We start from the raw sequence: 23252 nt of genomic DNA on the forward strand, positions 1-23252 counted from the left end.
TGATATTTGTGCAAAGGATATGTTACTCAAGTCTTGCTTTTAGTTTTTTTTCCAGTTTTATTTTTTCCAGCTTTATTGAGATATGATTGACAAATAACACTGTATAAGTTTAAAGTGTACAATGTGACAATTTTATATATGTATATGTTATGAAATGGTTACTATGGTAAGATTAGTTAACATATTCTTAAGTCTTTAAAATTTAATTCTTAAAGTACATTAGCCCAAAATACATAAAGTATACAGCTCAAAATAAGCAGAGATATCCCAAACTAATAGGGAGGCAAGATGAGGAAATGTGTTTCCAGACCATAAATCACTTTCTTGTTCAATTCAAAGAATTTATTTTAAATGGTAACCTGTTCTTAAATTCATGTATTTTTATAAAGACAATTAGCACTGACCCACCTATGCACAATCCAAAAATGAGGTTGTCCCTTTTAAGAAACCATGATCCGGTTAATTGAGAATTTTAACAAAAATGAAACTATAATATAACCCAGAGCCTTGGTACTTCTCCAACGTACTTATTCTTATCTGATCTGAGAATTCAGGACAAGCTCAGGAAGCTACCTCATTGTTTTGACACTGACAAATGGTAGAAGTATTGGTGAAAATATTATGGGTACTTTTATTTCTGATTGATCATTTAAAATTTAGTAAACCTCTTTAACCTTTGACCAGAGGTGCTTACTATTTTAAATCTCACTAGTGCACATAAGAATTACTTTTTAGGGGAATGAGAAGATTTTTAAAGAGGTTGATTTTTTACCCTTCCTCACCCAACACACCTAGTAATTTTATTCGTGTGGATTTTTTGGTGGCTAGGTTTTTAAAAGTTATTTATTTATTTTTAAAGTTTAAGTGGGCTTTGTATCTGTAAGAGACTATATTCGGAGATGAAGTATAGAGTGATCAGATTTCTAAGCCAAGACAACCCACTAAAGCCTATTTGACATACAATGTGTAACTGACTGAATTGACAACTTATGATACTGTCAAACCAAACTCCCTTTTGTTGTACTAATTCTATGGTAAATAATGAACAAGTTTCAACTCGAGTACCAGGAACTTGTGACCTCTGTCTCTCTCAGGCATTTCGTATATCACGTTCCCACTTCTTAGCATGCGTCTGGACAGTCCCTCTGCCCCTGTTACCACCCATCCACATGTTACTTCCTCCTTCAACACTTGACTTGTCATTCATGACCCAGTTCAGATTTCATTTCTTCTGGAATACCCATCCTGTGTGGGCATAGTTCATTTATTTGTGAAATGGGATTAAACCTGACACATTGGATGTTCTGAAGGTTAAATGAGATCATGCATGCCAGGTTAAATGAGATCATGCATGCCAGGTCCAATAAACAGTAGCTGTTATGATGGTAGCACATCAGACTCTCCTGCCATTATTTCCTTATTTGGATTGTAGGTAGTTTGAGGGCAGGGGCTGTATTTATATAGCTCTGTAACCTTACAACACCAGAGGGCCTGTGTCATGTGGGGTGTCAGGTGGGGTCTCAGCTCCTGCTCCCCACATAAGAACGCAGGATATAGCGAGGCCAAAAAGGAACACCCATGGAGCCAAAGATGGGGGAGTCATACCACTATATTCTCGATGGCGGCAACCGCCTCTCTGCAATCCGCTCTTGTTAGCTCAGCCACCACCTTCTTGCTAGCCCCCCATTTTTCTTGCTAGCCCCCATTTTCTGCCAGCGTAGCCACGGCAGTTATATTAGTGCCCAATGGCTCACCGGTTACAGCTGACGGCCAACTAGCCACAACTGATGGCCATCTAATCACAGTTGAAGGCCATTTACTACCTGAGCCAGCACCTTTCTACGTGAGGCCGAGAGCCTGGAAACTGCACTCCTGGCTCTGTCCCCACAGTCTCTTACCTAGTAAGCACTCCATATTTGTTGCATAAAAGAATTGCATTAATCTCCTTCATGTCTGGCAGCAGAGCATACACGGATTACCCTCCTCTCAGAGTTATCCTTTGGTCTTTGAAACACAGTGGGTTTTTCTATGTGCCCCACGGGGGCTCTGGAAGTGTGTGTGTGTGTGTGTGTGTGTGTGTGTGTGTGTGTGTGTCTGTGTGTGTGTGTGCTGGTTGGCTGTCAGCTGATGGCCATCCAATCAGAGTTGATGGCCGTTTACTACCTGAGCCAGCACCTTTCCACGTGAGGCTGAGAGCCTGGAAACTGCTCTCTGGGGCTCTGTCCCCACAATATCCTGCGTTCTGATGCGGGTAGTGGGACCAGAGACCCTGCATGACACCATCTGACAGACCATTCCTTTGAGTTTAAAACAATTTTCCTTTTATTGAGCCAAAATATCCTCCCTGTACTTTCATTCATTGTTTGTAATGATCCTTCCTTTGTTAGCATCTTTCACTTATCTGACCCCCTGCATGTCTTCCCTTCTCCAGGTTGAGCTCTATGTGAGCACTGACTGTACCTGATAGAATATAGTTCATTTAGTGGTTAAAGCAGAACGGTCCCTCGTTTGAATCCTGGATCTCTCTTTAACTAGTTGTGAGCTGAGCCTCAATGTACTTTTCTATGAAGAGAGAGGATAATAGTACTTTGCAGTGTTGTTTGAGAATTAAAATATGTGGTGCATATTATATAGAGTGTTTACTGTGTGCCCTACAAAAAATGTAATAAATACTAGTGATAAAAATTATTGACTTCTAGAACTTCCCCTCCTGTCATCTTTCCTCCTAACAGCCTCACTACCCTCCTTAATTTGTATGCTATTTTTCTATTAATGCATAATTTTAAGTAGCGACAATTTTTTTTTTTCTGTTCAAAGATATAAGATTCTTAATTCTCCAGAGGTTCTTGGAGGTTCAAACCACATATTATAGGAAACTGGGCCTACTGACTCCCCATAGACTGCTTTCCTATTGACTCATCTGTGAACATTGTGAGGCTATCTTGCCAGCATTGTTAGAGACTAGTTTTGTTTTTACCAGTCACTTCATACTATCATATTAAGGCTATAAATAAAATAATATTATGGTTCTCATCTGGTTGCATCGTTAGAATGAGCTGAGAGAAATTGTAAATCAATATTTAGCATAATTGCTGAGATCTGTCAGGTTTGGATACAAATAAAAAAGAATGAAGAATGTAATATAAAATCAGTTATATGATATCAGTTCAATCACCTTCTATAAAATGTCAGGCAGCAGCGCCTCCTGGTCTAATTTTAGTTGACAAAGAATTTTGTGATAGAGGTTTGACCCTTAATTTAGTTACTCTTCTGCATTGGTTTCCTCAAGAGTTTTTTTGTTTTTGTTTTTCTGCGTCCATGGGACCTTTTTCTTCTAATGTAACTTTGTAGCACACTGCAAAGGCATTTATGTGACAAAAACAAAACAACAAAACTAACATTGTGAGCGTGATTATCCACACTGAGTATTTTGCATTTTAAAAAAGCCAAAATATTTAAAGCATTGTTTTGAACCTCTTTTGTAATAGACTTTTTTCAGTTATTATACCAAAGCAGAAGAAAGGTTATGACCCTTACACATGGATTTTTGTTAAAAGAATATGTGTCAAGGAATTGGACCGATATACTGTATTTCCATTAACTGATTTATTCCTTCATTCAACAAAGTTTGACTGAGTATTGGCTGTAGGCGTGGCTCCATACTACACCTTGTGGTATACTACACTTTGTGGGAAGGAAACGGGGGATCTTACATGAATCTAAAGCAGGGGTGTCCAAACTTTTTCAACGTTCTTTACCAAGGGCCATATGCGGTAAAATACACAAACACCCGGGCTACTCACTGGAGGTGAAGTACGTATTGCCTCACCTGGTTTATTTAAGTAAACTAAATATATTTTTGGAATTTGCTACGGGCCAATTAACAATGGGTAGCGGACCGCAGTTGGCCTGCGGGCTGCAGTTTTGACACACCTGATCTAAAGGGAATGATTAAACATGGATGAAAGAAATTCTAGTGGAAGGTAGTGAGACAAGGATCCCAAGAAATGAATAGGTACAATTCTATGGGAATTCCTGTGATATTGTTTTTGAGGCCTTTGACGTGAGGTTCCTGATAAACCATGACTACTTTGAGAACCTCAGTTTGCTGAATATAAAATGAGGGAGTTGGCTAGACCTTATGTGGTCATTTCTACATATGAATTTCTGTAATCCAGTGATGTAGCAGCTTCAATTAAATACATTTCCAGACCAGTAAACTTAGATCATCCATCTCAGGAAGGAGTCACAGTATTTTATGTTGTGGTGATAATTGTAAAGGGAAGAAGGTTTAGTTCCTCAGGGACATTCATCTTGTCAGGGATAGAATTAGAATTTGACCTCAAGCCTTCTGGCTTCAAATCCTATCATTTTTTATTATTTTCTTTAATTTCATCAAATTTTCTTTGGGCAGGATGTGTTTGATGTAGGTTTATTTGTCTTTAATTACAGAGAAATCATTGCACCTCTTAAGAGTTAAGGTGTCTGGTCACATATTTCTTGAATTTTCTTTCTCATCAATAATAGACAAGCGGTTTTAGTGATGGCAAGCTAAATAGTTTAATTTTTCTTTATTTTTCTGTTATTGGAGCTGCTTTCAGATATTTTATTTGGGGGAAGTTGTTTCAATTTAGATTTTATTAACTTCTTTGCTAAGAATCTTGCTGAGATTCAAAATTTTTGGCTTGGTTGGGTGGCTTGAATGGGATGTGTCTATTCATAGAGTTGGAATTCAGTGGATTCTTGCAAATCTTTTCTGATGGGCAGTGAGAGTGGCATTTAGGTCAGGAGATGAACTCCATTCATCATGAACTGTACCATAAAGGCAATCAAGCCACAATATTATGTGATTTGTTTAACTCGCCTTCCTAGTACAAGTACTTGATAGGTGAGTGGCAGGAACATTTTACCTGGCTGTGTCATTGCTGGAAGCTGCCTTAGAGGTGGAGGTTTGATGCAAATCCTCTGTGAACACTATCCAACCCTCTGCCAATTGCAGATTTAGGAGCCTCTGAAATGCAAAGCACCTTTTGATTCAGCTTTTCATCTTTAGTAATAAAACTGTGCTCATTCATATAAGTCTCACTAGATTCTGTTAAGCATAAAAGGGTGTGATCAGTTTTTACAGATTGGTAGGTGAGCGGAACCTTTCCATTTGTAGCAATGTAAAGTGATATCTTGCATAAAATTTCTTGATTGAAATGCCACTGAAAAACGTCAATGTATTTGCCAAAGTCCTTATGTTATTTTTGGTAAGGATAGGAAATTGTTGAATACGTTTATGAGCCCCTCTGATCAAATATTGCATAATTCCTGGATTAAAAGTATTTAAAGCATACTTCTGTATGTTGACTGTTATAATGAATCATCTTATTTATCCTCTGTGACATATCTTGACACTTATTTTTAAATTAATCAGTGGTGTGCTCATAAACTAGTTTTTCAGAAAGAAAGGGGAGCCCTGATTTGTAGTGTTTGCCAATTTCCAAAGTGTAAATACTGCCATGATGGCCGATTTTAAGCTAACAAGAGCTTATAAAATGCCTGAAAATTTTAACAATTATCTCATGAGAGCCAGTATGAATCCGCTCCCAAACACCACTGTTAGTGCTTTTTAAAGTGTACTTTTGTATGCTTTCTAATTGTTTTATGCATAAAATTCTCTCTAACGTCATTTTGAGGATCTTACAGGTAGTGACCCTGCCATATTCTTGAACATGCCTTCATTTTTTTTCTTCCCCAGACACATCTGTATATATGCAGTAGTAACCATGCGTGGTAACCTATTTCATCAATACTAAGATAATTTCTTTCCCACATTTTCACATTACTAAAATCACTTGCAGCTTGCAATCAATGCCATGGCATAGTGTAATTGGCATAATTTTCTTAGTGTTTCCTATAATCATTATTTGAATGTAACGAAATATGTTCAGTGCTGAATCAATGATGTTTGACATGGATACAATGACATCCTATGGGTTAATCTGTCTTTTCACAGGTTAGATTCACCTAAAGTAAGTTACCTCTCTACTGTTACCCATAGGAGAAAAAAAAAAGTACATTGTTTGAAACACTCCCAGTGTACCACTTGTTCATTTGTCTTAGTGTTCACATTTGGCACATCAAAATTAGATCTGCAAGGTAGGTTCCAACTTGTTTTGTACTTTCTGGTGTGGTATAAAGAACTGTCTTCCTCCATCTGGAAAGTGTCCTTTCGGAAAGTGGGGGTGACAGGCATGACTGATTGGTGGACAATATATGTTACAGCCCAATAACCCTTACATTCAGCATCCAGTATTTCTATTCCTTGTCATGTGGCCTATAAGAAAAACCTTGCGGTAGGCAGAATAATGACCCCTCAAAAAAGGGCCAGGTCTTCAACCTCAGAACATGTGAATATGTTACTTGATGTACAAGGGATGGGTTAAGAAGGCAGACGAGAATTAATGTTGTCAATCAGCTGACTTGAAAATAAGATTATCCTGGATTAATCTGGGTGAGCCCAATGTAAGTAAGTAGTCACGATGGTCCCAAAATAAGGAAAAGGGAGGCAAAAGAGACAAAACCAGAGAGATGGCATTATGAGAAATACTTGATTGGTCATTGCCGGTTTTGACAATGGAAGGGGGGCAGGAGCCACAGAATATAGGTAGCCCTTAGAATGTGGAAAAGGAAAGAAAAAGCGTTCTTCCTGAGAACCTCTGGAAGTAATGCAGCCTATTGACACTTTCATTTTAGTGCAGTGAGACCCATTTAGAATTCTATCCTCCAGAACTATAAGATAATAAATTTGTGTTGTTTTCAACTACTAGTGTGTGATACTTTGGTACAGCAGAAATAGGAAACTAATACAACCATCATTAATTCAGGTGGGCTAACTCACAGTCTGAGCTAAATAAAGTGATTGTGTCAAAAGTTATCCTTTATATTCTCTCTGAACAAGTTTGCTAAGGAGATTTGTAGTGTAGAGCAGATTGCAGAAATATATATATATATATATATATATATATATATTTCAGAGAGTAAGAAGATTTAAAGATTTCAGCACATTATTTTTATGCCAATGATACAGCTCACTATAAATGGGAGTTATGTATTTGTTAATTCTTGTCCACAAGAATCTTCCTTTAACATTTTTCCATTTCTATACTAGGTGGAATTACATTTCTCTGTGCGTAGTGCATCATTCATATTTTTCTATGATTTTACTTAGCGTCCCATTCCTTATCTTAGCAAGTCCTGTGAGTGGTGGTGGATTTTAGTTTGGTATATGTTATCAGGAACAAGTTTTAGGTCATGTGATATTTGGCAAGTGACTTAATAAACTAAGGCTTGTTTTTCTCATCTGAAACAATGGGGACAACTGTGTCTTCTGTTATAGCCTGCATGTTGTGTCCCCTGATATTCATATGTTGAAACCACAATCCCCAATGTGATAGTGCTTGGAGATGGGGCTTTGGGGAAGCAGGTTATGAGGGTGGAACCCTCACGATGGGGTTAGTGCCCTTATAAAAAAAGACACAAGAGAGCTTGCCTCTCTGCTGTTGGCCTTGTGAGCACACAACAAGATGGCTCTCTGTAATCCAGGAGGAGGGCCCTCACCAGCAACCTGGCCATGCTGGCACCCTGCTCTTGCACTTCCAGCATGCAGAATTGTGAGAAATAAATGTTTGTTGTTTAAACCACCCAGTCCACATTGTTACAGGGCCTGGTTAGACTAAGACAGAGATTGTTACCAAGAAGTGGGGTACTGCTATAGTAAACACCTTCAAATGTGGAAGTAGCTTTGGAACTGGTAATGGATAGAGGCTGGAAAAGTTCTGAGGTGTAACCACTTTGTTTATTGAGATATAATTGACATATAACATTCTATAAATTTAAGGTATACAATGTGATGATTTGATTCACATATATAATTGTGAAATTCTTACCACAATAACTTTAGGTAACACATCCATCACTTCCCATAATTACCATTTTGGGGGGCTATGGTGAGATTGACATTTACTCTCTTAGCAACTTTCAAGTATATAACCCTATATTGTTAACTAGAGTCACCATACTGTACATTAGATCCCTAGAACTTCATCTTGTAACTGGAAATTTGTACCCTTTGACCACCGTCTCTTCATTTCCCCGACTCCCAACCACTCACCATTCTATCCTACTTCTATGAGTTCAGCTTTTTAAGATTCCACGTATCTGGGATCATGCAGTATTTGTCTTTTTCTATCTCACTTATTTCGCTTAGCATAATGTCCTCCAGGTTCGTTCATTTTGTCATAAATGGCAGGATTTCCTGCTTTTTTATGTCTGAATAATAGTCCACTGTACACATATACCATATTTTCTTCATTCATTGATCCATCAATGGATACTTAGGTTGTTTTCATGTTTTGGCTATTGTGATAATGCTGCAATGAACACAGGGTGTTGAAATTGTGATGTTATTTCCTTTGGAAATATATTCAGAAGTGGGATTGCTGGATCATATGGGAGTTCTATTATTATTATTATTATTATTATTATTATTATTATTATTTATTTTTTGAAAACCCTCCATAGTGTTTTCCATAGTGGCTGTACCAATTTGTATTTCCACCAACAGTATACAAAGGTTCCCTTTTCTCCACATCCATGCAGTATATATCTCGTCTTTTTTGATAATAGCCATTTTAACAGGTGTGAGGTGATATCTCTTTGTGGGTTTGATTTGCATTTCTCTAATAAGCAGTAATATTGAGTACCTTTTCATGTACCTGATGTCCATTTGTATCTCTTCTTTAAGAAAATGTCTATTCAGGTCCTCTGTGCATTTTTTAAATTGGATTAATTTTTTGCTATTGAGTTGGGTGAGTTTCTTATGTATTTTGTATATTAACTCCTTATCAAATATATGGTTTTCTTTTCTTTTAATTAAAATTTATTGGGGTGACAATTGTTAGTAAAGTTACATAGATTTCAGGTGTACAATTCCGTATTACATCATCTATAAATCACATTGTGTGTTTGCCACCCAGAGTCAGTTCTCCTTCCTTCACCATACATTTGATCCCCTTTACCTTCATCTACCACCCCCTTACCCTCTGGTAACAACTAAACTATTGTCTGTGTCTATGAGTTTTCTTTTCTCATTTGTTTGTCCTGTTCTTTTGTTGTTTTTGGTTTACATACCACATATCAGTGAAATCATATGGTTCTCTGCTTTTTCTGTCTGACTTATTTCGCTTAGCATTATAATCTCAAGGTTGATCCATGTTGTCACAAATGGTCCTACTTCAGCTTTTCTTACCGCCGAATAGTATTCCATTGTGTATATGTACCACAACTTCTTTATCCATTCATCCATCAGAGGGCATTTTGGTTGTTTCCATGTCGTGGCCACCGTAAATAAAGCTGCAATGAACATTGGAGCACACGTGTCTTTATGGATTAATGTTTGCAGATTTTTTTGGTAGATACCCAGGAGAGGGATTGCTGGGTCATACGGTAATTCTATTTTTAATTTTTTGAGGAACCTCCACATTTCCTTCCATAGAGGTTGCACCAGTCTGCATTCCCACCAACAGTGTTTGAGGGTTCCTTTTTCTCCACAGCCTCTCCAACACTTGTTACTATTTGTCTTGTTGATGATAGCTATTCTAACTAGGGTGAGGTGATATCTCATTGTGGTTTTTATTTGCATTTCTCTGATGATTAGTGATGTTGAGCGTTTTTTCATATGTCTATTTGCCATTTGTAAGTCCTCTTTGGAGAAATGTCTCTTCAGGTCCTCTGCCCATTTTTCAATTGGGTTGCTAATTTTTGTTGTTGAGCTTCATGAGTTCCTTGTCTATTTTGGATATTAGCCCCTTATCGGAGGTACTGTTTGCAAAAGTCTTCTTCCATTCAGTTGGTTGCCTCTTTATTTTGTCGATGGTTTCTTTTGCTGTGCAGAAGCTTTTAAGTTTCATATAGTCCCATTTGTTTATTTTAGCTTTTACTTCCATTGCCTTTGGAGTCAAATTCATAAAATGCTCTTTGAACCCAAGGTCCATAAGTTCAGTATCTATGTTTTCTTCTACGCAGTTTATTGTTTCAGGTCTTATGCTTAAGTCTTTGATCCATTTTGAATTAATTTTGGTACATGGTGACAGATAGCAGTCCAGTTTCATTCTTTTGCACGTGGCTATCCAATTCTCCCAGCACCATTTATTGAAGAGGCTGTCTTTTCTCCATTGTATGTTTTTTGTTTCTTTGTCAAAAATTATCTGTCCATATTTATGTGGTTTTATTTCTGTGTTCTCAATTCTATTCCATCGATCTGTGTGTCTGTTTTTCTGCCAATACCATGCCGTTTTGATTATTGTTGCCCTGCAGTACTAGGTAAAGTCAGGGAGTGTGATACCTCCAGCATTGTTTTTTTTTCCTTAAGATTGCTTTGGCTATTTGGGGTCTTTTGTGGTTCCAAACAAATCTGATGATTTTTTGTTCTATTTCTTTAAAAAATGCCATTGGGATTTTGATGGGGATTGCATTAAATCTGTATATTGCTTTGGGTAATAAGGCCATTTTAACTATGCTGATTCTTCCAATCCATGAGCACGGAATGTCTTTCCATTTCTTTGTGTCTTCTTCAATTTCTTTTAAAAATGTCTTGTAGTTTTCAGCATATAGGTCTTTCACATCCTTGGTTAAGTTTATTCCTGCGTATTTTATTCTTTTTGCTGCAATTGCAAAAGGAACTGTTTTTTGTGTTTCTTTTTCTGAGATTTCATTGGAATGCAATGGACTTTTTCATAGGTCCTTTTTTCATAGGACTTTTTCATAGATTTCATAGGAATGCAATGGACTTTTTTTTTTTTTTTAAACAGGACATTATTGGGGAACAGTGTGTACTTCCAGGACTTTTTTCCAAGTCAAATTGTTGTCCTTTCAATCTTAGTTGTGGAGGGTGCCGTTCAACTTCAAGTTGTCCTTTCAATCTTAGTTGTGGAGGGCGTAGCTCAGCTCCAGGTCCAGTTGCTGTTGCTAGTTGCAGAGGGCGCAGCCCACCATCCCTTGTGGGACTCGAGGAATTGAACTAGCAACCCTGTGGTTGAGAGCCCACTGGCCCATGTAGGTATCGAACCGGCAGCCTTCGGAGTTAGGAGCATGGAGCTCTAACCTCCTGAGCCACCGGGCCGGCCCCTGCAATGGATTTTTGTACGTTGATTTTGTAGTCGGCAACTTTACTGTATTCGTTGATTGTTTCTAATAGCTTTTTGGTGGAGTCTTTAGTGTTTTCTATGTATAGCATCATGTCATCTGCAAAGAGTGACAATTTAACTTTGTCATTCCCAATTTGGATGCCTCTTATTTCTTTCTCTTGCCTGATTGCTCTGGCGAGGACTTCCAAAATTATGCTGAAAAGCAGAGGTGATAGGGGACAGCCCTGTCATGTTCCTGAATGTAGAGCAAAGGGCTTCAGTTTTTCACTGTTAATTATGAGATTAGCTGAGGGTTTAGCATATAAGGCCTTTGTTATGTTAAGGTATTTTCCTTCTATACCTATTTTATTAAGTGTTTTAATCATAAATGGATGTTGTATCTTGTCAAATTCTTTTTTTGCATCAATTGATATAATCATGATTTTTGTCCTTTATTTTGTTTACGTCATGTATCACATTGATGGATTTGCGTATGTTGAACCATCCTTGTGCCCCTGGAATGAACCCCACTTGGTCGTGATGAATAATCTTTTTAGTGCATTGTTGCATTCGATTTCCTAGAATTTTGTTTAGGATTTTTTTCATCTGTATTAATCAGAAATATTGGTCTATAGTTCTCTTTTTTTGTGTTGTCTTTACCAGGTTTTGATATCAGGGTAATGTTGGCCTCATAAAATTAGTTAGGGAGTACTGTCTCTTTTTCAATTTTCTTGGAAGAGTTTGAGCAGGATTGGTATTAGATCCTCTTTGAAGGTTTGGTAGAATTCACTAGTGAAGCCGTCTGGTCCTGGAAGGTTTTAGATGACTGATTCAATTTTGTTACTGGTGATCGGTCTATTTAGATTTTCCAGTTCTTCATGGTTCAGCTGAGGAAGGCTATATGTTTCTAAGAACTTGTCCATTTCTTCTAGGTTATTGAATTTGGTGGCATATAGTCCTTCATAGTATTATTGGATGACCCTTTCTATTTCTGTGGCCTATATCACGGGAAGAAATCAAGTACACACCCAATTACTCTCGGTATGTACCCATTAGGGGGAGCTCTCTAGTTCAGTGTCTATGCCATCTCTGTGGTGTCCCAGTGCCCTACAGAATGCCCTAAAAACAGTCAGTAGTCAACACATGTTTGAGATTAGTAATACTGTAAACATTTAGTTGGGGTTTTTATGGGCTAGACTCGCTCTCTGTGGGCAGATGAGGGATTGAAAGGAATCACTGACTTTATTACTTCAGAGTCCCATTTTTATATTTGACATTTTGGGAGGTAGGGGTGTGAGGGTTAATGTTGAGAGGCTGGGAAGGAAGCACTACCAGTGACTCAGCAGCCACTCTAATCCTCAGGCACCACTGAGATAAAGGATGTAACAGGAATCATCCTAGAGACAGGCTTGCTTTGTTTCCTGGGGGACTGTTTTCCCTGGTGCATTAAGCCAGAAGGTGGGTCATTCTCCACCCAGTGAAAAGAGGGTGAGTAAATAGTCTTGCCCATCATATGAAGAAGATGAGTTAGAATGATCTGGCCAGTTAGTTGTGGGACTTGATATAAATAGCATCACTTCTGAGTGATATGGTCACAATGGCCTGTGGGTGCTGTGACCAATGAATTTGTTGCTCCTATGGACTGGAGCAGGAGAGGATCATAGGAATGAGGCAGCATGACCAGGAAGTCCAGCTTTGATAACAGATGCAGAGTGATTTACAAAGGGAATGGAGTGCCCAAGGTGCATCACAATCACCAAGCGCTGGGCGAGGTGACCTCCTCTGGCCCAGGGTTATGCCGAGTGCAAGAAAGAAAAGAAAAAAAGTAGAGGGTGGGAGGAAGTAAAAACAGTGGCAGTGAATGGTGAGGACAAAGGCAGAAACATCAGAAAAGCTCTACGAGTCTAAGTTTGAAGCTGGGTCAGGAAAGCTCTTGTAACTGAGTATATAACTGAGTGAATGCAAAGGGTGGCTACAAGCCCCATGATGAGGAGCACAGCGGATAGGATCTGACAGATCATGGTTGTGGCTGAGACACAGAAGTACAACCATCTCCTGTGAAGGAGGCTCAATGGTCAGAACAAGCGTGACATTTATGTGGATATGGTGGCAGTGTTTGCACTGACTGTTAGTCTGTTTGGGCTGTTACAACAGAATACTATACACTTGGTGGCATACACGACAGAAATCTATTTCTCGCAGTTCTGGTAAGTTCAAGATTGAGGTGTCTTGCATACAGATTCAGTGTCTGGTGAGGGTCCACTTCCTGGTTGATAGGCGACCATTTTCTTGTGACTTCACATGGTGGAAGGAATAAGGGAGCTCTCTGGGGTCTCTTTTATGAGGGCACTAATATTCATGAGCGCGCCACTCCCATGACCTAATCATCTCCCAAAGGTTGCATCTCCCAATACCATCACATTGGAGGTTAGGATTTCAGCATAGGAATTTGAGGCAGGGGGAGGCAAACATTCAGTTTGTAGCAACTGTTTTACTAAATCTGTATATAATTTTCCCTAGTACAATTTCTTGTTATCAAACAATTCATTAATTTAAAGTTTCAGTTAAAAATAATTTAGACATTGTCTTATAAAGAAATAATGGCACCTGGGTAGATCCAGATGGTTATTTTTTCTCAAGTTGTGTGATGAAAGTTGTGAAAGGAGTTGTGATACAAATGGCATCCTAACCAGAGATCCTAGTCATTCCAAAATAGGGAGAAAACTGATGTGTGCAAAAGTTTCAACTTAACTGGGTTAATTCGACCTTTAAGTAAGAGTGAAGGGATATCATGCCCACATTCATTTAGTAGGAGCCTGAGAAAGCAGGATTAAAATGAAGTGGGTGCCAAAGCTGGCGAAACACTCTTACTGGGACCTAAATATTAAAAAAGTTACAAAGTCTGGATTGAAAGAAGGGCAACTTTTATCAATCGAGGGAAATTGTGGTCCATGTTATACCAACTTTTTGACTTCAGTTAATCAAGGTTTTAACATTCACAGCTATTCCAAAACCATTGACTAAGAAGAAAAAAAAAGAAAAAGAAAAAAAGAACAACAACACTTGAGCCTGAAAAACAGACAAAAGGCTATATATGATATCAGTCTAATGATTTATCTTAAGAATCTGTGAACTGTGGAATCATGATTGTTAGGACCGAGAGACACCTGCTCACCTTTCTGAAATGAGTTGCTGAAAAGATATTCTGAGATTCAGAAAGGGTAAGGGATACAGTGTTGACCTTTTGGAGACAGGAAACCTTTGATGAACTATAGGACACCTAGACAGTTCATTTAAAAGATGGTTTCAAAGCATTATCGAGGCTGGTTTTGTATGTACATTACTGAAGCCCTTGGGTTGTCTTTTTACATAAACCCAACGAAATAATGGTTTCCGCACTTGTTCATATGTCTGTAACCCTCATGTGGCACCTTAGCTCTTGTAACTGTTTTTCAGTCTCTTTTGTGGACAAAATTAAAATTTCCTTATCATTTGACAGCATGGAACTTTGGTGAGATGGGCATTAAAGAGGAACAGAAATAGGAAAAGGTCACAATACCATCACTGGTAATTAAAGCAGTACAAACAACTAAATAAAATTGTTGTTAATGACATCTACTCGATTCTCTATGAGTCCCTGGTCTAGTCTTGAAATAAGGATCAACTGCCTATCAAATGTACAGATTGTAAATCTTTGTTACACATAATAGGGTATGCATATTTTTAATTAATCCTTTATTACAAGTCATGCACTTGTAGAAGTTTGTGGGGACTTAGGTGAAAGGTATCTATTTTTTTTAAAGACAGCTTATGTTAGGGCTGTGTTTAGGCTTGTTTGCTCTCTTTCTCTGCTTTTCTCTGTGTGTGTGTGTGTGTGTGTGTGTGTGTGTGTACATAGACACACACTCATGTTTATATATATGAATGAACATACATGCATAATGTGTACATACATGTGTATGTATGTGTATGGGTATATGTGTTTTGAAAGGTAATAATATTTAATAAAGTATAGGTTACAATTGAAAAAATAGCTTCAAACGTTGATTTATTCTTAGATTGACCATCTACCAAGGTATAGCACGTAATCAAGGAACTAGTTTGTCTTCTTTTAACCCTTAAAATGAAAGAACCTGAAAATCAAAAGTAATCAATGATTTTTCTATTTTTCTTTTTGTTCTGGATGTGGAATTAATGAAATTGTCTGGGTTTATATGAGGAAGTTAAGACATCTGAACTGCTGGGCTTAAACTTAGAAATTTATATTGGGAAGAATGAGTCCCAAACAAAACGATGCCTTCATTTATTGAACACATCATTATTTAGGTACACAATAAAAACGTTCAATAGGGATACCAAAGATAATGCGCCATCCTGGCTCTCAAAGTTAGCAGAGGAGACTAAGAATAAACAATAACATATTGTGTGCTGCGTACTATAACTCAAGGTTATAAGGCAGTGGAGTGGGAGGTTACACAGCACACCCAGTGTATATCAGGGAATGTTTCCTGGGAGAAGAGAGGCTTGTGCATCACAGGTGTTAGCCACTTGCTAATAGTAAAGGAAAGGCCTTTGCAGTGGAGGGACTGTGCATGTGTCCAGAAGACATGAGAGAATATGTTGAGGAAGTGCAGGTAAGTTTGAGTTACTAGAATTTAGGGTGTAACAGGAGGCCAAAGAATCCTCTGAAGGAACCCCAACTTTTCCATCAGGCTTCCTCCATGGAGACATTGAGAACTGGAGTTGGTACTCCTTCTCTGTGTCTCCATGACTTTTTACATATTTCTATTGTTGGATTTTTCACACCCAATTTAATTGTTCATATCTGATGTTCATACTTGTCTTCAGGAAAAACAACATCAAGACTGTCTCCCAGTTCTTGTAAAACCTAGAAGTAGTAGGTGTTCAATAGTATCTGTTTATTAAACACATACATGAAAAATTGGCTGGTTTGATGAGTGAGATTATGAACATTTTGGGGATGAGAAAGTCAAGAATTGCCTTGGTTATCAAGCAACTCTTCATAAAGCGTTAATGGTTTCATTTTTCTCTTTTAGATTACTTGCAACATATAATAGTCTTACCGATAAACACCTGGCTGGATATTTTAACAATACAAGGATAAGGCGGCATCTCTTAAGATCGGGGCTGGTAAGATTTGGTTTACTTTCTACCTGCCTTCTTGTTAATTTTATTAAGTCCAAATAATTCCCTCCCTTTTTCTGCTTTTCTCTTTGAGCTAATCAATGACATTCCCCACATCCCATCCCCCATTTTAGAAAAATTACTTCCTTTCCAAAGCTTTGATGTATATTTTTTGAGGCTGTGTTTCAAAAGATAGGAAGAGAGGTCACAATGACTGCTGAGACAACTTATAAATTATTGAGGAAAAACCCTGAGTTTCCAACAGCATATTTCACTTGTCTATTCATTCATTCAGCACATTTATTGAACACATTGTATGAGCCAAGAACTGTGAAGGATTAAGGACAGAGTAGATCTTCTGTCTTTAGGAAATAAAAAATATTTTTAATAATCACAGAATATGGTGTGGAAGACATGCACAGTGCAAAATTTCTCTGAATTTTTTAAAAAAGGTTTCATTTCCTGAGATGGCTTGTTGATAGACTAGTGTCGTTCGCTAGCTCCAAAACTTCACTTCCACAAAATTTCCATTCTTCTAAATGCATTCAATGTGAAAACCTTTTAAAAATACTATAGCTTTCCATTGAAAGAAATGGGTGTGGTCATCGAAAGTATGACTAATGGTTTAAACTGTTTACCTTCTTAACATACAGTGGTCTTCCTTAACTATTGTTGCCATGGTGTTGAAAGGATATGCAGCGTGTTTCTAATTGTTGTTTATGTGCTTGGTACTCTGGCTGGATAGATCTCAGAGAACTTGCTTTTTGTCTCCTGGGGCTTTGTTATTAGACAGACCTGGCTGAAACTTGGCTTGCCATTTCCAAGACGTAGACTCTTGAGCAAATCACTTTCTTAACTCTCTCAGCTCCAACTTCCTCAATAGGAAAATGAAGATAATGATATCCTGCCCTCAGGATTTTTGTGGCAATTAGAGATGTATAAAAAATAGTTGTAATTATTATGGTTACTATTAACATTACTTCTTTGGATAACAACCTGTGAGCTTCATGTATAAATGGGAAGGACTTCGTATTTACTTATCAACATCATTAACCAGCACTTAATGGAACATTGGTTATGTGCATGGTGCTCAAATAAGGAAGTTACAGCTCTTTCTCTATAGCAGTCATTCAAATATAGTTCCTGAATCAACAGTGTTTTCATCATTACCTGGGAACATGTAAGAAAATGCAAATTTTAGAGCCCCACCCCAGACCTATTGAGTCAGAAGCTGTGGGGTGAGGCCAATCAATCTGTTTTTCAACTTGACTTCCAGATGATTCTGAGGCAAGCTCAAATTTAAGAACTTTTGCCCTGTAGGAGCTTCTAGTCTAGGTGGGGAGGTCAGACAACTCCGAGGAGAGATAACAATGACACATGTGAACTGCGGAGAGAGAGTCAGTGCAGGATGGTCTCAACATTTTTTTATCCCCATTTGGATACGCATGACATGATGCCTCATGGACAACACATTTCAAAGACTGAACTGAGTTGTAATTCCAAGCACATTTTCTGTAACCACGCTTCTTTCTTCCATTGGAAAATGTATTCATAAAAAAAGATTCTCAATAGCCAGTCACTTGTGGCACAACTTAGTTGACCTCAACGGTCCAATATAGTGTAATAACAGTGTTAAAACACTGCAGTTACCAAAATTAAGAAATATGTGGGCTCAGATTAGACCTGAAAAGAAGAGCTGTCTTAATTAATTAGAAAGGAAGAGGAGGAACAATCCAGGAAGGATAATACCCCCTCTACAGAAGATAGAGACCAATACAGAAAATATGCCCATAGGAAGGATTAAAAGAAAAGAAAAACAAATGCAGTTGACCCTTGAACAATACAGCTTTGGACCGTGAGGGCCCATTTACACCTGGATTTTTGTTGGTAAATACCTATACTGTTTTCGATCCACAGTTGGGAGTTTTTGGACACAGAGGGCCAACTGTTTGCATTGATCTGTGCCATTTTATGTAGGGGACTTGAGCATCCATGGATTTTGGTATCAGCGGGGGTCCTGGAACCAATCTCCTGCAGATACCAGAGACAACTAAGTTTTTAGGGAGTAAAGAGTTATCTGCAGATTTTAGATTGCACAGGGGTGGGTATGCCTAATCCCCAGGTTGCTCAAGGGTCAACTGTCAATGAAAACCAGAAACTACCACTTCTGGGACTTGCACTGATGCCAGTTGAAACCAATGTGGAGTACTTTATATCTGCAGTACTGTGTAATCTGAAAAAATCTGAATCACAACCAATTAAATTACATTCTGGGCTGGAGAATGGAAGAAGAAAAAGCAGAATGAAAACCACATAATGAAGCCCATTATTTTTAAAACAAACTGATGAGAGCCTCTATAGCTTACATGTTTTGCTCTTCAAAGTATTTCCTGTGAGATCATCAGTCCTGTGATCCCTGCTTCTATTCATTGTTTCAAGGTAGCACCCCACCCCTTCTTACCGAATGTGTGCAAAAAAGAAATGAAAAGAACATCTGGGTTCCACCAACGGAAAATTGCTAGTCTATTAAAAATCTTGTTTTAAACATCAAGTGTACTACCTGTGTGTGTTTTCACAGTGATGGGTATATAAGACTGATTTTCTTTTTTTTTTTTTGCCTTAAGAAATATTTATTAAAAGTGAAAGTTTATCAAACACAGTAATATACTTCTTTAGGCTTAGGAGACACTGACATTCTCTCTGCCTGTCTGCCTGTCTCTGTCTCTACCTCTCCCTTTTTGGTAACTAACCATACCTTTTCTGTTTTGTATTTCTATGTATGTTTTGTTTCCTCATGACAGATTACAAGAAGTGGAAGAGTACTTTCTGAAAAAGAATACAAACTAAATATCATGAAGAGGGATCACCAAAAATATATCCGGGAGTGCTTAGCCCAGGCAATTTTCCATAAGGTTCTTGATATGGAGGTACAAGTATTTACTATTTTCTTAGAGCTGATATTTTCTAATATGATAATTAATGATACTTCCATACTTAGAAGCATGGGGATTCTTCCTGTATCTCATTAAAAAGGAATGGAACAAAGTGACCTAAGAAGCGCTCTGTATTTCTCTAGGTAGCAAGGAGACAACAGACTATAAAGTAAGCTTTTCTCCATTTCAGTTAGAGAAAAATATGGACATCATTATATATTTTGTGATATTTAATTTAACAAATGTGGATTTTTAATCCATAACGGCTACTTTAAAGCATACCAGCCCTCACCATCTGTACCTCAATTTACAATTTGCTAAAAAAAAATAAGTGACATCTGTTTAAATATCAGTAATTCCACTGCCATGAATTATTTCAGATTTGTTATTCTTTTAAGGCTCTGAAGCTCAGCCATATGCTAAATTTCAAGGAATAGGCATTGAAACATCTGCTGTCCCTCCTACTTTAGGCCACATTGGTCAGCATAGATTTACAATCCAAGCATCAGCAACTTTTTTTTTTTTTTAAATCTGACATGGCATTTTTAGTAGGATATCTAGCAAACTTGATAAATTATTTTAGCCTTGCTCCATGAAATTTGTAGTTTCAAGCATCAACACCATTTTAATCTCTGTGAAAAAGCATGTCACTTCTTGGCGTGAACATACAGCAATAAATCAGAAAACTTGGCTCATAAAACCATTGACCTGTGGGTGCAGTAAACATTTATGGACAACTGTAGAATCATCAACTGTAAACCGATACTAAGTTTAGTGCCACTGAAAGTATTTATTACGCTACCATTATATCGAGCAAGTGTTGTGTTCACTTAAGATATATATGATATGTTAACTTAGGAATTTATTTTGTGCTTATGTCGTGTGCATGAATTACATAGAATCATTGTTTTCGGCTTCCAAATTCATTTACTTATAAAAATATTAGTTGGAATTCTACAATTAATGTGAAAAAATAGTACAGTGTAAAATTAATCTTTACCTAGCTCAAAAGAACTCAGTCGGCACAAGTTCTATAATATATAAGCCTTGATCCTTAATGTTGGGTTTTCCAAATCTTCATATAACTGACACATTATAACTGTTAAATTATATTATTACTTAAGCATCTTCCTGTATTTTCTTAAAGTTTGGAATAAACATTTTAGATAAATGGCAATATGTAATATATGTAATTATAATATGTAAATTAATCAATTAAATAGACTATTTCTCTCTCAACTGTCACATTGGTCTCACATTTAGGTTCTGCTGATGCTGTTTACTAATGTTGTTGTATTAATATTCATGAATTAATTCCTGCAATAAACATTAATTGCAGCCTTACTATGTACCACTATGAGGCTATGTGATGTAGCTGTGAGATATAATTTAAAAAAATACTGTCGAAAGTGATCAAATACTAGATGAGAGGAGCAAACAGCTCAGAAAAGAAGGGCTTGATGACTTGCCTTTGTGAGAGTCAGAGGAAGCCACTCGGAAGTTCTGCTTTGGGACCTGGACCTTGAAGACTGAATGAGACATCATATGAGTAGGGCATTCCAGAGAGTTACAGTGGTGTTAAAGGACCTTGGATGGAAAGGAAAGCTCACTGAGGCCAGACTGCACAGTGGGTTGGTTGAAAGAGTGGCAGGAAGTGACACTCTTAATACGTTGAGGCCCAGTTTCTGGAGGGTTTTCAATTTCCAACTAGGTTTGGAGAATAGATGATGAGGCAATGAAACATTTCTTTCAGCAGAGGAGTGAAACAAATGAGCAGAACTGTTTTAGAAAGATGATGTTGCTAAAAATGTGGAAGATGGATTAATGAGCTGGAAAACATTGGAGGTGGGAGGTCAATTAGGAAGCTGTTGCCAGAGGGTGTCTGGTAACAGCAGTGGTAGAAATGCTGGGGAGATGCAGCTGTCTGTCCTCAGAGATATGGAAGAGGGAGAAAGAGTAAAACTGACGGAGTGAGGAGGGCTGAAGGAAAAATTGCCCAGAGCCACACCAAGGTTTGTAGCTTGGTGGGTGGTGTGCATTGCGGGAGATCAAGAACATCAATATGGGCTGGAAAAGAAACTTCAAATGGTGGAAACTGTCTGATAGAGTGGTTCTCACAAGCTTCCCAAGGGTTAAATGAGTGCAGGGACAGATAGAAATCAGTCTTGACCCAGAGGACAAAGACGTTGGTGGTCTTGGTGAAGGTAGATTGAGCAATGGCGATGAGGGTTGGTGGGAGTCGGTGACTACAGTGGTTTGGAAGTAAATGGAAGATGGAAAACGTCTGATAGTAAAACTAATCAAGTTTAGTGATCAGTGGGTGAGAGAACAGGAAAGGAGGAGAGAAGAAAGGGAAGAGTGAAAAAGAGGATCGGTGATACTTATGTAGGGAATGACTGAGTCTGCGGGATCTCAGGGCAGCAGGAGGGGAACAAGAACAGATGAAAAACACTTTCTAAAAACACTTTCTAAAATACTCTCAAATGTGACTGAATGACTTCAACTCGAGTTATAAACACCTTATGTTTCCATGAGGTTTAGTTTTCAATGATATGACTAATATATTGCAGAAAATTTGGAAAACACACGGAAGCAGAAAAAAGGGGAATAATCACATATAATGCCTCTTCTCAGAGATAACTGTTCACATACTCACATTTCTTTTTACTCTCTATTTTGATACATTAATTAAAGCCTGCTATGTTTTGAGAAGAACATGGTTTTGTGAAAAAAACAAACAAACAAACATATATAGGAAGTTAGTGTAAGAAAGACCAAAGCTCAACCACTGACTAACTGTGCGGCAAGTTCATGATCCTCTGCCTCAGCCTGTTCATTTGTAAATGAGACTCTTAGGCATCACTGTTGTTGAAGAAGAGATGATGCGCGTGAAGTACTTTCCCAGCATGGGAACAGGCACGCAATATGGACTTGATCAATTCAGTTGTATTTCTGTGCAATTCTCTATCCTCCTTTTTCCTGCATTACATGCATTTTCCATTTTTTTTAAAAACAAAATCTTTATGAACCTTATTTTAATGATTATATTCTATTCCATCACATGGACGTGCCAAAAACTTAACTATTCTCTTTAAGATTTATATTGCGTCTGAATTTTTGCTTTTATGAGGACAAGAAAAAAACTTTCAGACAGGATCTTGGTGCATAACACATTTTTTTTTTTTAATTCAGATTTCCTCTTAGGTTTAGAAGGGAAATGTATTGGTTGAAGGGTAGGGACACTTTTAACTGTCTAATATATGTTAGCAATTGGCTTTTCAAAGAGTGGTACCAATTTATATTTCCACTTGCACCCTTAAGCAGGTGATTCTTCTCCATTTCAATGACAAGAGGGGTAATTGAGAATACAGTTAGTTGGTGGCATTATTTTCTTCTTAAAAACTTGTTGCCATAATTGATATGGTTCTCTTCTCCATTCTTTCCTGTTTTCTTAGCGTTACCATCAGCTTGAAATAAGAAAGAAACTGGAGACCTTAGCTAGGAAAGAGCGAATTCAGAGACTTAAGGTAAGGAGCTACATAACTCTCTTTTACTTCATAATATTATTTTATGATTTTGAATGTCAATGGTGCTATTATTGAAGTTGCTTGGGGTACTTTACTTTGGGATAACTCATATCTAAAGTCAGATGATGGTTTCACCAAGCCTAAATCTTGTTCACCGTTATTTTAGAAGATCATGACAAAATAGGACCTGCCTATGCAAAATAAGTTTTATAAGCACAAATCTTTAAAGAAAAACCTTGAAAACATTATTTTTAAGCTTGAAAATTTGCTTTTGTGTTTTCTTTATTGATATGTGATAGAGGCTGAAGGATTTTTGTTTTTTTGCCTTAAGGAGGTAAAAAAAAAAGTGATGGTGATGTTCTCAATGTGATGGACAACAGGGCAAAATGAAAATTATCCAATGGCACATTTTCATGCACATGTGACCCTTGAAAATACTACATGGGAGGAAAGATGGACCTTAGCAAACATAAGCA

At 37.6% G+C, this 23252-nt stretch overlaps 1 protein-coding gene across 3 annotated transcripts in view; it reads left to right on the forward strand.

The window, feature by feature from the left end:
- Window positions 1-23252, forward strand: part of ERICH3 (glutamate rich 3) — a 106916-nt gene that overhangs the window by 8980 nt on the left and 74684 nt on the right. For all 3 annotated transcript variants that reach the window (XM_081057229.1, XM_081057228.1, XM_081057227.1), the window contains exons 2-4: window positions 16229-16322; window positions 19118-19243; window positions 22705-22776. In XM_081057229.1, coding sequence (XP_080913355.1) covers window positions 16229-16322; window positions 19118-19243; window positions 22705-22776 — 292 coding nt within the window. The remainder of the gene's footprint in view (window positions 1-16228; window positions 16323-19117; window positions 19244-22704; window positions 22777-23252) is intronic.

Source organism: Rhinolophus hipposideros (genome assembly GCF_964194185.1).
Source record: "Rhinolophus hipposideros genome assembly, chromosome: 8".
NCBI classification, from domain to species: Eukaryota; Metazoa; Chordata; class Mammalia; order Chiroptera; family Rhinolophidae; genus Rhinolophus; species Rhinolophus hipposideros.